Raw genomic sequence first — 11,541 nt, 5'->3', positions numbered from 1 at the left:
TAAGAAGGTGAATCTAAACTTCCGTCTGTATTTGGGACGACCAAATAAATATTAATTGCTGTTTCCCCCCACCCCTCCCCCGCCCCCAATTTGGGCGTTCTCCTTTCCCCCTTTCTCTCTTTCTAGACAAAAACGAACCCTGCGACATCCTCGCCCATGGAAAAGCCCATGTCACAGGCGGCGGGGGCTGGAGCAGCACCGGAAGAAGAGAGTACGCGGGCGGCCGTCGAGGTTTTGGTTTCTCACGAGGTGCTTCTCCGCTTCCCCAAACAGGTGCAGTTACGCAGTCCCAGGAGAGTCAGTTCCTACGGAGGCGGAATGTCTTCAAATCCCCTTCTCAGCGAACCCAGGGGCAGGTCCTCGTCCAGCCAGCCCGGGGCCTGCCCTGCTGGGGTTTCCGTCACCTTCGCCCCCTCGTCCTCGTCTGCCTTTGAAGGAGCCCCTCAGTCTCGGCCCCGTTCCTGTGGCAGTCGCTGCCGGCCTCTGGCCAAAAGGACCAACCAAAGACTCCGCGTCTCGGATCTGCAGAAGCCTCGGGAGCCGGGCCGGGCCGGGCCGGGCCCCGGGGTTGGCTGGCGCCGCTGGCCAGGGGTCCTCCCCTGACTGCCCCCACCCCGTCCGCTCTTGCTTCCACGGGAAGCAGATAGTGGGCGGCTGGGCCGCGGCGCTCAGCTGTGGAAGTTCTGCACGGCGCCCTGCTTCTGGGAGAGCCGCAGCAGCTCCTCGCGGATGGCTTTGATGAGGGAGGCCGAGGAGTGGCCGGGCTGCAGGTCCTCCGTGGAGCTGGTGGGGTAGGCCAGCCCCCGCGGCGGCGGCGGGTTCCCGGGGGGAGCCGAGGGCTCCCGGCCCGAAGTCCTTGGCACCTGGAACAGCGGCGAAGACGGATACTCCTGTGGTCCCAGCATGTGTGTCTGCAAAACACGGCAAGCGTCCCAGTTGGGGTGAGGAGACGGGAGAGCAGGGAAGGGGGGTGCGGGGCTGGCTCCCAGAAATTCCCCTGCTCCCGCCGCCCAGCCCCGACACCTCAGCCCTCCGGTGCGGGCTGGGCTGGAATGGCCTTCACGGTCCAAGGGAAGGCAGGGGACAGACGGGGCCCTCGGCCGGGAGATGGCTCAGGGGGCTGCGTGCTCTGCAGGGAAGGGGCATCCTTGGCTTCCATCCTTGGCACCACATGGTTCCTGAGTGCCACAGGAGTCACCCCAAGCCCAGAGCTGGGAGCACTGGGAGGCGCAGTCAAAGCCCCTCTCTGCCCTCGAGACAAACCCTAGAGGGGCACAGACACTGAGTACGGGGTTCTGGAGGCAGAGAGGCAGAGGCCGCTGCAGAGAGCACGGCGGCAAGCGAGCATCCCGCTGGGAACAGGAAGGAGGCGGGAGGGCCAGAGGATGGGGCACGTCAGGGAGGTACAAAGGCCCCGAAGAGGACAGGTGCGGGGCTCAGGGGCGGCTGTGGCAGAGCACAGGCCCTGCGGACAGCAGGAGGCTCTATATAAAACCAAAAGGTAGAGACTTTGTTTCCGGTCCACACCCAGTGGTGTGCAGGGCTGGCTCCAGGTGGGGCTGGGGGGCCCTGCGGGGTGCCAGGGGTGAGGCAGGGTGAGGAGTGCTGAGGCAGCGCCGGTCCTGCTGTACTAGGGCTCCCATCCCAGAGCAGAGACGTGTTTTTTTTCCCTAGCAAGCCTGACATGGGCCTGGGAAGACGGCCGCCTCCCCGCCAAGGCTCCCCGGGAGACGCAGGGGTACATAGGAGTGCTCACACCCGCCCTGCACACACACACACACACACACACACACACACACACACACACACACACACACAGGAGCCCCAGGCCTCCTCACCCCAGTGAATCAAAACGCCCCCGAGTCAGTCCTGCAGGTTTTAGAGAGCCGGAACTGGAGAGTGAGCACAGAGCCAGGAGTAATCCCCCAACACAAGCGTGGCAATGATGAAATGAGAGTACCAGCGGCAACACCCGGGACAAGGCGGCCACTTCCCACACCCCAGCGGGTACTCACAGCGTCTCTGCGGCCCGCCGGCTCCTCCCCGTACGAGGCCCAGCCGGCTGCCCCGAACTGGCCACCGCGGCCGGGTACCATCTCCACCGGCTGTGCGGCGATCCTGCTGGCGATGCCCACCTGCGTCAGGTGCTGGATCTGGGAGCCTGGGAGGTGTGGGGGGGGACACACAACAGGCAGGGGTCAACTCCATGACCAGGCACAGCTGTCCTGGGGAACCTGCTAGACCCAAGCGTCTGGAGTCTGCACTATGAGGCCAGGCAACAGGCGTCACAGCTCCTTGGGTGCTGCTTGGGAGGTGCAGGGAGTAAACTGAGGATGGGGGGGGAGGCGCGAACGGGAACACAGGTCTAAGCTGCTGGCTGTGTACGCGGCCGACCCCCGTTCCATCCCTGGCATTCCTATTGCTCCCCAGTACCACCAGCCATGAGCCCTGAGCACTGCTGGGTGTGGCCCCCACCCGAAGAGTACAGGCTCGTTCTTCAGAAGGAAAAGAGCAAAAAACGCAGAGGCACAAGCAATGGAAACCAGCCCCTCTCGCTCATGGCTCTGAGCCTCACGGAGCCAGAGAAGCTGCTGACACTCCCGGGCGGGCGTCTGTTTATCAGACCTCATAAGGTCAACACGCACACGTGGCCTCGGAATGGTGTCAGTTCAAGTCTTAACTGATTTTTTTTTTTTTTTTTTGCTTTTTGGGTTACACCCGGCGATACTCTGGGGTTACTCCTGGCTTTGCACTCAGGAATCACTCCTGGCCATGCTCGGGGGACCATATGGGATGCTGGGAATTGAACCCGGGTCGGACCGCGTGCAAGGCAAACGCCCTACCCGCTATGCTATTGCTCCAGGCCCCATTAACTGATTATTTTTTTAAAAATAGGGGGCATGGTCAGTGACGCTCGAGCCCAGGGGCGCTCCTGGGCCATCAGAGCTACAACTGGGGGATGCTGTGGGGGCGGGGGGGAGAGCCAGGGGCAGGAACCGGGATCCTCACGGGAGCCAAGCACGCACCCAGCCACAGTGGCACCCAGGGAGGGTCTCGGTCTCAGGGTGGCACACTCTGCTCATGTGAGGGCCCAGGCAGGGCCGGGAGAGGGAAGCCACCTCCCCACATCCCCACCGTTTCCTTCGGAGCTCGGGGCCGGGCCCCATGTTCTATCTGTGCCTCCCGCCAGTGCGGTAATTAAGGTCTGCCCCACTGACACAGCACCAAGCAAGTGCCGGATGTAAACCTGGCGCAGGGTCCCTCGCCCCTGCCAATGGCCCCGGCAGCCACAGAGAGAGAAGCTGGTGGAAACCACAACATGGGGATCAGACCAAGACCCCAACTTAGCTCCTGTCTTCCCTCGAGTGACAGAGCTTGAACTTCCCCATGGGTCAAACCGATCCCCCACCGCTGGCCTGGGTTCACCTGCTGGACACTGACAAGCTCGAGGTGTGGGCGGGGGGGGGGGGGGCACTCGCCTACCGCTCCCCCAGCCCCAGGTCTCACTCCTCAGATGGGTACCTGAAGGGGAACTTGACCCCACAGTGCTGTCTGGGGCAAGAGAGAGAGAGAAAGTGGGCCAAGTACCACAGAGGCGCGGGGGCTCCCATCCCTGTCCGTGTTCTGTTTTTTCGTTTGTTTTCTTTTTGGGTCACACCCGGCGATGCTCAGGGGTTACTCCTGGCTCTGCATTCAGGATCACTCCTGGCGGTGCTTGGGGACCATATGGGAGGCTGGGGCTCAAACACGGGTTGGCTGCGTGCAAGGCAAACGCCTTCCCCACTGCACTATCACCCAGCCCTCGCTGCCACTTCTTACAGGCTGGAGATGCACTTCCAAGAACACAAACCCTCCTGGAGGCAGACAAGGGCTCCAGGTGGTGCCCAAGAAAGCCGAGCAAACAAGGGCCAAGGCCTCAGAACAAGACACCGGCACCCAGGAGTCCGATGTGCCCCTCTGGCCTGCAAACGTACCTGTGGTTCCCCCGACAGGTCGAGGCCGGGCCACCGATGGCATCTCCTCAGGGTACATCCCGCGGGCAGCAAAGGGCGCTTCGGCCGAGGCCTGCGGCTGCGGGGGCTCAGGAGATGCCAGCTCCGAGGATGGTAGCAGCCCGGGCCCGAGGGCTGCCCTAGAAGCAAAACACAGACAGAGCGTCAGAGGCCAGGCTCCGGGCTCCCACGGCTTCCCTGACGGGGCCAGGCTTCCTGCCCAGATGGGTGCCGGGGGCAGAGCAGACGTCTGGCAGGCAGGGCTCGGTGCAGGGCTGTATTTCTGGGAAAGGGGGAGGAGTCTGGGAGAGACTCTGGGGGCACAGCCACACCTGGTGGGCACATTCCAGAAAGAGCATTTGTGGGGGCGGAGGGGGGCACCTTGCAGTGTTGGGGATCAAACCCAGGACCTCCCGCATGCAAGGCAGGGGCTCGACCGCCAAGCAGCTCCCTGTCCTAGAGCCGCTCGTCACAAAACTCGTTCAAAGGGAACAATCATGGACAAGAGTGCTGGGCACAAGCTCCCCGTGTGGGAGGCCCTGCTGGACCCCGGGGGGACACACAGAGTGACCCGAAAGAACAGAGCACTTGGCTGTGAGGACCAACGCTCCTGGTTAAAACAACACACGCAAGGGAAAATAAAATTTTAAAATATATACGTAGCACTGTCCTTCTGTTGTTCATTGATTTGCTCAAGCAGGCACCAGTAATGTCGCACAACAAATCGTGAGACTTCTTGTTACTGTTTCTGGCATGTTGAATATGTCACGAATAGCTTTCGAAGCTTTCCGAGAGGGGTGGAGGAATCGAATCCGGCTCGGTTGGGCCGGCTACATACAAGGCAAACGCCCTACCACTGTGCTATTGCTCCAGCCAAAATATATACATATTTAAAAATATATACTTAATTTTTTTATAAATTTTTTTTTGCTCTTTGGGTCACACTCAGCAATGCTCAGGGGTTACTCCTGGCTCATGCACTCAGGAATTACTCCTGACAGTGCCCAGGGGACCATATGGGATGCTGGGGATTGAACCTGGGTCGGCCACGTGCAAGGCAAATGTCCTCTCTGCGGTGCTATCGCTCTGGTCCAACAGTATTTTTTTAATGTGGAGGGCACACCCTGCTGTGCTCTGGCCTGACTCCTGGTAGGGCTCGGTGGACCACATGGGGTGCTGGGGATGAAACCTGAGTTAACTGAGTGAGAGACAACACCCTGCCCGCTGGACTCCTGCTCTGGCCTTGGCCCTATGCTATACAGTTCACAGTTCTTGAGTCCAAGCGTTCTACACGTGCCACTTAGGTCAGCCCATCAATCATGTCCGAATCTCCACAGGCTTCTTGTTTCTTTGCATTCTGTGATGACTGACAGCAAGTACCATTTTTGAAATGAAACCTGACAGTTCCGGTCTCCTAAGGGAACGGTCGTGAGCCCTGCACATCACCCGCATGCGGTCACTGGACCTGCCGCACCCGTGTCCCCCCTCGAAGAGCCTCTGATTCAGGCCACCTCACCCGTCAGACCTTCAGGCTGCCCCAGACGATGGACAAGGCCCTGAAAACCTGCGTCCCTCTGTGCCCACTGCAGTGCCCTCCCACGCGCTTTCTCCCGGAACCCTTCCCGCCATACGCCAGGCTGTGCGTGTCTGTGTGCTGGGCACATGGGGGCTGAAGGGACTCTCTCCCCTGCAGGGGACCCACCTGTGTCTCTGCCAGGCCCCTGGGGGGTCTATGTGTGCCTACAGTCTCCGTGAACCCCAAGGGCTGAGGCCAGACCCCACTGAGCTCAGTGTTTGCCGGGACCCACCCATGTGCCTTTTATGCCCTTCCTGGGGTCCCGGGGCTGAAGGCTCTCCCTGCCGTGTCCCCCAGCCCACAATGGTCACGGTAACCCCTTCTCTCTGTTCTCTGCTGCTCGGGTGGATCTGGCTTCTCTCATGCGGGGCTCGCCAATACCCGAATTTCTCTTTTATTTATTTTTCATTTTGGGTTACACCCAGCAATGCACAGGGGTTCCTCCTAGTTCTGCACTCAGGAATAACTCCTGGCGGTGCTTGGGGGACCATATGGGATGCTGGGAATCGAACCAGGGTCGGTCGCGTGCAAGGCAAATGCCCTCCCTGCTGTGCTATCACTCCAGCCCCTGAATTACTCTTCTAGCTTTCCCCCATTGCTGCCCAGCATGGCTCGAGCATCAGAAAGGAATGAATGAATGAATGAATGAATGAACAAACGAACTCTGGTCTTGCTTTGCCAGTCAGCCTCATGAAAAGATCTCGTAGCTCATTACCGACAACAGAACTTGAAAGACCAACTTTGCTCTCCTTCTCTGGGCACCTCGGGGCTTCCCGCCTGCTGGGAGCAGCTAACAGAAAGTTCCCGGAAACAAACAACCCAACCCAACCCAGGAGAGGCTGGCACGCGTTTCCCCGAGGCCTTACCTCTGCAGCGGGCCGGAAGGCGGGGTCATTCCGTAGTCTTCGTACCTCTGCAAGGGGTTCAGAAGGACAGAGGACAATCAGTGGCCGAGGTTTATTATAAAGTGACAACAGCACATCTCCAGAGCTCGGCCTGCGGGATCAACTTCCAAGAGAATTATTTTCTCATTAAATGTTATAAGCTACCGGGGCATTCTGCCGCCTCATCATTCCAGAAGTTCCAGTCTGGGGAGCTGGGTTCATCTGACAACAGAGCTGGTTTTAAGAACCAGGGCTGTGTGACTGGGAGGTGCCGACCCACCTCTGACAGCGCAAGGGACCCCGAGCACAGTGCCAGGAGTTGTTCTGAGCACTGCTGGGTGTGCCAGCATGCCCCCCCCCCAAAAAAAATATCTTGGATGACAGGTTGCTAAAACTTTCTTTTACAGAATTATGAATGATATGGGGAGAGAGCTGGAGAGACAGTCCGGCGGGCAGGGTGCTTGCCTTGTTTCCGGCTGACCTGTCAGCACCATAGAAAGGAATTCCTGAGCACAGAGCCAAGAGTAAACTCTGAGCACTGCTGGTGTGGCCCCAACACTACGAATAACAACAGGGCATACCAGATTAGACAGGGATGTAACCCAGACGCCAACTAAGTTCACTAGACAGGAGCACAGAAGGCTCGCCCAGCAACAACGGCTCAGGAAACCCGCAGGCAAGGACTAAATGTCCCCGGGATGGGATCCAACAATTTTCACAAGTTTTCTTTCACTGAAGCATTTTTTTTATTGTTATTACTTTATTTTTTTCTTTTTGGGTCACACCCGGAGATGCTCAGGGGTTACTCCTGGCTTTGCACTCAGAAATCACTCCTGGCAGTGCCTGGGGGTCCATATGGGATGCTGGGAATCTTAACTCGGTTGGCCGCATGCAAGGCAAACGCCCTACCCGCTGTGCTATTGCTCCAGCCCCTCACTGAAGCGTTTTTTAATAATAGCATTGGCCATTATTATTATTTTGTTTGTTTTGGGTCACACCCGGTGATGCACAGGGGTTACTCCTGGCTCATGCACTCAGAAATTACTCCTGGTGATGCTCGGGGGACCATATGGGATGCTGGGAATTAAACTTGGGTCGGCCGCGTGCAAGGCAAACGCCCCACCTGCTGTGCTATTGCTCCAGCCCCGCATTGGCCATTATTAAGTTGCAACGAGCAATATCAAATAAGTTATTTTGTGCCTGCTAAGGGGGCAAGCGTGGGGGTGGTTGGGGACACGGGAATTAACAGAGAGAAAGGCACGCTGGCGGTGGGATTGGCGCTGGGATAGTGGATGCCCGTAACAAATGCACCATGCCCAACTTTGTAATTTAAATAAGGGGGGGGGGGAATAATAGCAGGACAGGGGAGACGGCTCAGGGCAGCTCACCCGTGAGCAGCGTCCAGCTCCTAGACACATGTCCCCTCACACCCCCAGCAGCACCAGCTAGGCCCCATCCCCAGGCCCCGTGTTGTCTGGCTGGCTGGCCCCTGGAGCACCGACGGGGAAGCCCCAGACCCCCTGGACCGGCTCCTCCCTGCAGGCCTGATCTCTATAACCAGCCCAAAACGTGGGTCCCTGAGGCCACCGTCAGAGCTAGTCACCTTCGATAGGGTTCTCTGGGTCAGCAGAACCAGTGGGCAACCACGCAGATACACTCCAGCAACACCCTGGCGGGAGCTGCCCCACGCAGTGGAGAGGAGAGAATGCAGGGGGGGCCTGTGCCTTGGGATGGCCTGAGCACGGAGCCCTGAGCGGCCAGAGACGCCTGGGCTGAAGGCTTCCCGTGAGAGCAGTCAGATGCGCACCTCTCCCCCTCCCGCGACTGAGTCACAGAGGCAGTGGCAGGCCGTGGCATTAGCAGTGACTGGGTCTCACGGTGGCCGTGGCCTTTGTATATTTTTGAGTTGTGCTCGTGTGCCCTATCTTTATTTTTCAATTCTATGGCACGCACCGCGTGTGACAGTGCTGGAACGGCAGGGCTTCATGCCAGCCCCGGCCAGCACCAGTCCTTCCCCAGACTGCCCACCCACTCACAGCTTCCTACTGAAGACCCGTTCTCAGGCTCTTCTGCCTTCAGGCCACTGTGATTCCTCTACTAGGCTTCTTTATATACTGTACATGGTAAGACGTCCTTCTGAATCTGTCCCTCCCTCTGACTGACTTCACTCAGCGGGATACTCTCTGGATCCACCCATGTAGCAGCAGATTGTGTAATTTTATGCTCTCACTCAGGGTGGCGGTGCTCCCACACTGGGCTGTGGTGTTCCCACATAGGGCCTTGGTGCTCCCATACTGGGCTGAGATGCTCCCACACAGGGCTGCGGTGCTCCCACACACTGGGCTGTCGCGCTCCCGCACTGGGCTGCGGTGTTCACACACTGGGCTGCGGTATTCCCACTCTGGGCTGTGGTGCTCCCACTCCGGGCCGTGGCGTCCCCACACCTCGGCTCCAGGCTGACTCAGTGGTGTGAACTGGAGGGCACACCTGGCTGGGCGCGGTGGGCCACACACAGCAGTGCACCCTGCGGTGCGCGCCCAGGAGACCTGCCGGCAGCTCTCGTCCAGGCCTTGGATTAACCCAGGAAGGTTCCCCGGCTCAAGCCAGCAGCGTCGGACCGAGAGCAGCCGTCGCCTGTGCTGCATTCCTCGGGACGGCCGCCCGGCACCAAAGTCCACGCATCACTCACTGCCCTCTGGCCGTGGAGTCGGCAATCCAAGGTAGGCTCGCCGTGGGCCTGCTCGCACCCCTCCGCATCCTGGCTCCAGCCCTGCCCCGTGTAACGCAGCAGGCCCACGGGCCCATGGGCACAACTGCCTCTCAGGCACGTCAAGAACATTCCTCCTGATTTCTCTTTCAGCTCCCAAGACCCTCTGGGGGGTGGGGGTAGGAGGATGGGGTACACCTGACAGTGCTCGGGGCCATGCAGTGCTGAGGCTCGAACCCGGAGCCTCCCCATGTGTGCGCTGCCACGTGAGCCGTATTCCCCGCCCCCAAGACCACGCTTCCAAGACCTATGCGGCCGTGTTCCACAGCCCAGGGTTCCCAGGGACGAGACCTCTGCGTTGTGGGGGGCACAGAGGGGCTTCTCGGCTCCCCCAGCTCTGTTCCTGACAACCCCGTCCAGCTCGGGCAGTTCCAGAGGGACAGTGAGTCTGAGGTGGAGCCCAGAGCCGGGGCAGCAAAGAGGGACACTCACTTGCGGAGTCCCCGCCAGCAGGGGGCGTCCCAGGGAGAAGGAACCAGAAGGAACCAGCTCCACAGTCCGGGGCAGGAGAGAAATCTGAGCTGGGTAGGAGAAATCTGGGTTCCAGGAGCAGCTGGCATTTTCAGAGAGCAGTACGCAAACCAGAACCCCCAGCAGTCAGCAGGCCACCAGGCGGCAGAGCGCGCCATGGGCGCAAACCGAACAGCCCAGGCGGCAGGCGGCTGTCCCCTCGCCATCTGCTGCAGAGAGCGGTGCCTGGTCACTCCTGCCGTCAGGAGAAGGGCTGACCTTCGCTCGACTCTGTCTTCTCCTGTGAGCTCCAACAGCAGAGCAGAGCAGCAGGTGTTTACTGTAAAGGGTCTCCGTGCAGACAAGTTTGGGAGATGGGGCAGAATTCTACAGTTCCAATCAACCACTTCAATCAAATTCTGCTTTAACCACCAGAGCAAGGACAGGCCCGGCGGCAGCGGGCGGCACCTGGGATGCAGCTGAGACAAGCTGCGAGTCAGGAGTCACTCTGCTCGCGGCCAGACTAGCTGCTCGGAGGAGCACTGTCGGGAGGCTGGTCGGACGCAGGGAGGCGGAAGCTGCAGCCTGCCCTGACCCCACAGCCGACTCATCGAGGCACGGCCCCCTCCCAAACGGCCATCAGAAGGAGCAGCAATGCCACGGCGGGTGCTCACGGCGACCGTAAGTCCTCCTTCCCAGTCACAAAGATCACAGAGAGACGAACACGCAACACTGTGGCTGGAGAATCCTGCTCTGGGGCCGGGGCCTTGCCAAGGTGAAGGTCTAGAGTTTGATCCCCGGGCTGCCCACATGCGCCCAGGGCAAGCCTGGCAGCTCTGCTGTTTGAGGGCCCCAGCAATGTGGGATGTCTGGCTGCAGTGCTATGGGGGGCATGGGAACAGCAAGACCCCAGAGTACACCCAGTTAAGAGCCGACAGACCACAACCACCGCCAACCACGGAGGGCACCCCAACTGTGTGGGGCGCCGTGACAGGCATGTGCAGCTCCGCCAGTTAAAGTGTGGGGAGTCCAAGCGCCCCCCACCGCAAGCACCCAGGGAAAATGTGCAAGCACACCCACTGGAGCTGCCAGAATCCCTGCCAGTAAATGTGGGGGTGCAACAAGCAAGTGTGAGCCTCCCCAGCCCGTTACCACAGCAACATCCACAGTGGGGAAAGGCAGGGCGAGGCATCCGTGTGGGGCTGGGGGCACAGCACAGCGGGGAGGGCGCTGGCCTGACACACACAGCCGACCCGGGTTCAATCCCCGGAGCCCCGCCAGCCGTGACCCCCCGAGCACAGAGCCAGGAGGTTAGCCTGGAGCACCGCCAGGTGTGGCCCCCAAACAAAACCAAAGCAGACACACACCCAAACAGAAAATCCAGGCGTGGATCGGAGTTCTTGGTTACTTACAATGGTGAACTAAGGCGTCAGCCTGTAACTGCTGCTACCCTGACACCAATGGACAGATAAGCTATAATAATAATGCAGATGTGACCAAAAATCACTGCGAAAATTCATCGGCAGGAATGTAATGAGTAAAGAGCAGAGCAGAATCAAGGCAGAGGCAGAGAAAGTGTTGGAGTACAAGGAGCTTAGGTTTATCAGGTTGCACCCATCACAGTGCTCCCGAGTCACTCCCATTACTTACTTTGTCTGTAACCACTTCTATGCTCTCTTCCCCAACCAATTTGTAAGGTCTCATCCTTCTAGGACACTGGACTTATACTGTAAGTTAATACTGCCTTTCTCCTCTCCTTATGTCTTTTGAATACTTTAATGCAATGTCCTTTTTGTATAGATACAGGAAGACCATTAATATTATGCTTTGTAACTTAGGAGTTGATTGGCTTTGAATATTATTCACTCCCAG

At 59.1% G+C, this 11,541-nt stretch overlaps 1 protein-coding gene across 1 annotated transcript in view; it reads right to left on the bottom strand.

The window, feature by feature from the left end:
• Nucleotides 1-592: 592 nt before the first annotated feature.
• KIAA1549 (KIAA1549 ortholog) overlaps nucleotides 593-11,541 on the bottom strand; it is a 121,965-nt gene continuing 111,016 nt past the window's right edge. The window contains exons 19-22 of the mRNA XM_056123970.1: nucleotides 6,435-6,481; nucleotides 3,975-4,132; nucleotides 2,016-2,161; nucleotides 593-911 (exon numbers count right to left, since the gene is read on the bottom strand). Coding sequence (XP_055979945.1) covers nucleotides 669-911; nucleotides 2,016-2,161; nucleotides 3,975-4,132; nucleotides 6,435-6,481 — 594 coding nt within the window. The 3' untranslated portion in view covers nucleotides 593-668. The remainder of the gene's footprint in view (nucleotides 912-2,015; nucleotides 2,162-3,974; nucleotides 4,133-6,434; nucleotides 6,482-11,541) is intronic.

The sequence above is a fragment of the Sorex fumeus genome, unplaced genomic scaffold, assembly GCF_029834395.1.
Source record: "Sorex fumeus unplaced genomic scaffold, SorFum_2.1 ptg000048l, whole genome shotgun sequence".
NCBI lineage: Eukaryota > Metazoa > Chordata > Mammalia > Eulipotyphla > Soricidae > Sorex > Sorex fumeus.
Note: the sequence above shows the minus strand (reverse complement) of the source record. Positions and strands in the feature narration are given on the sequence as shown.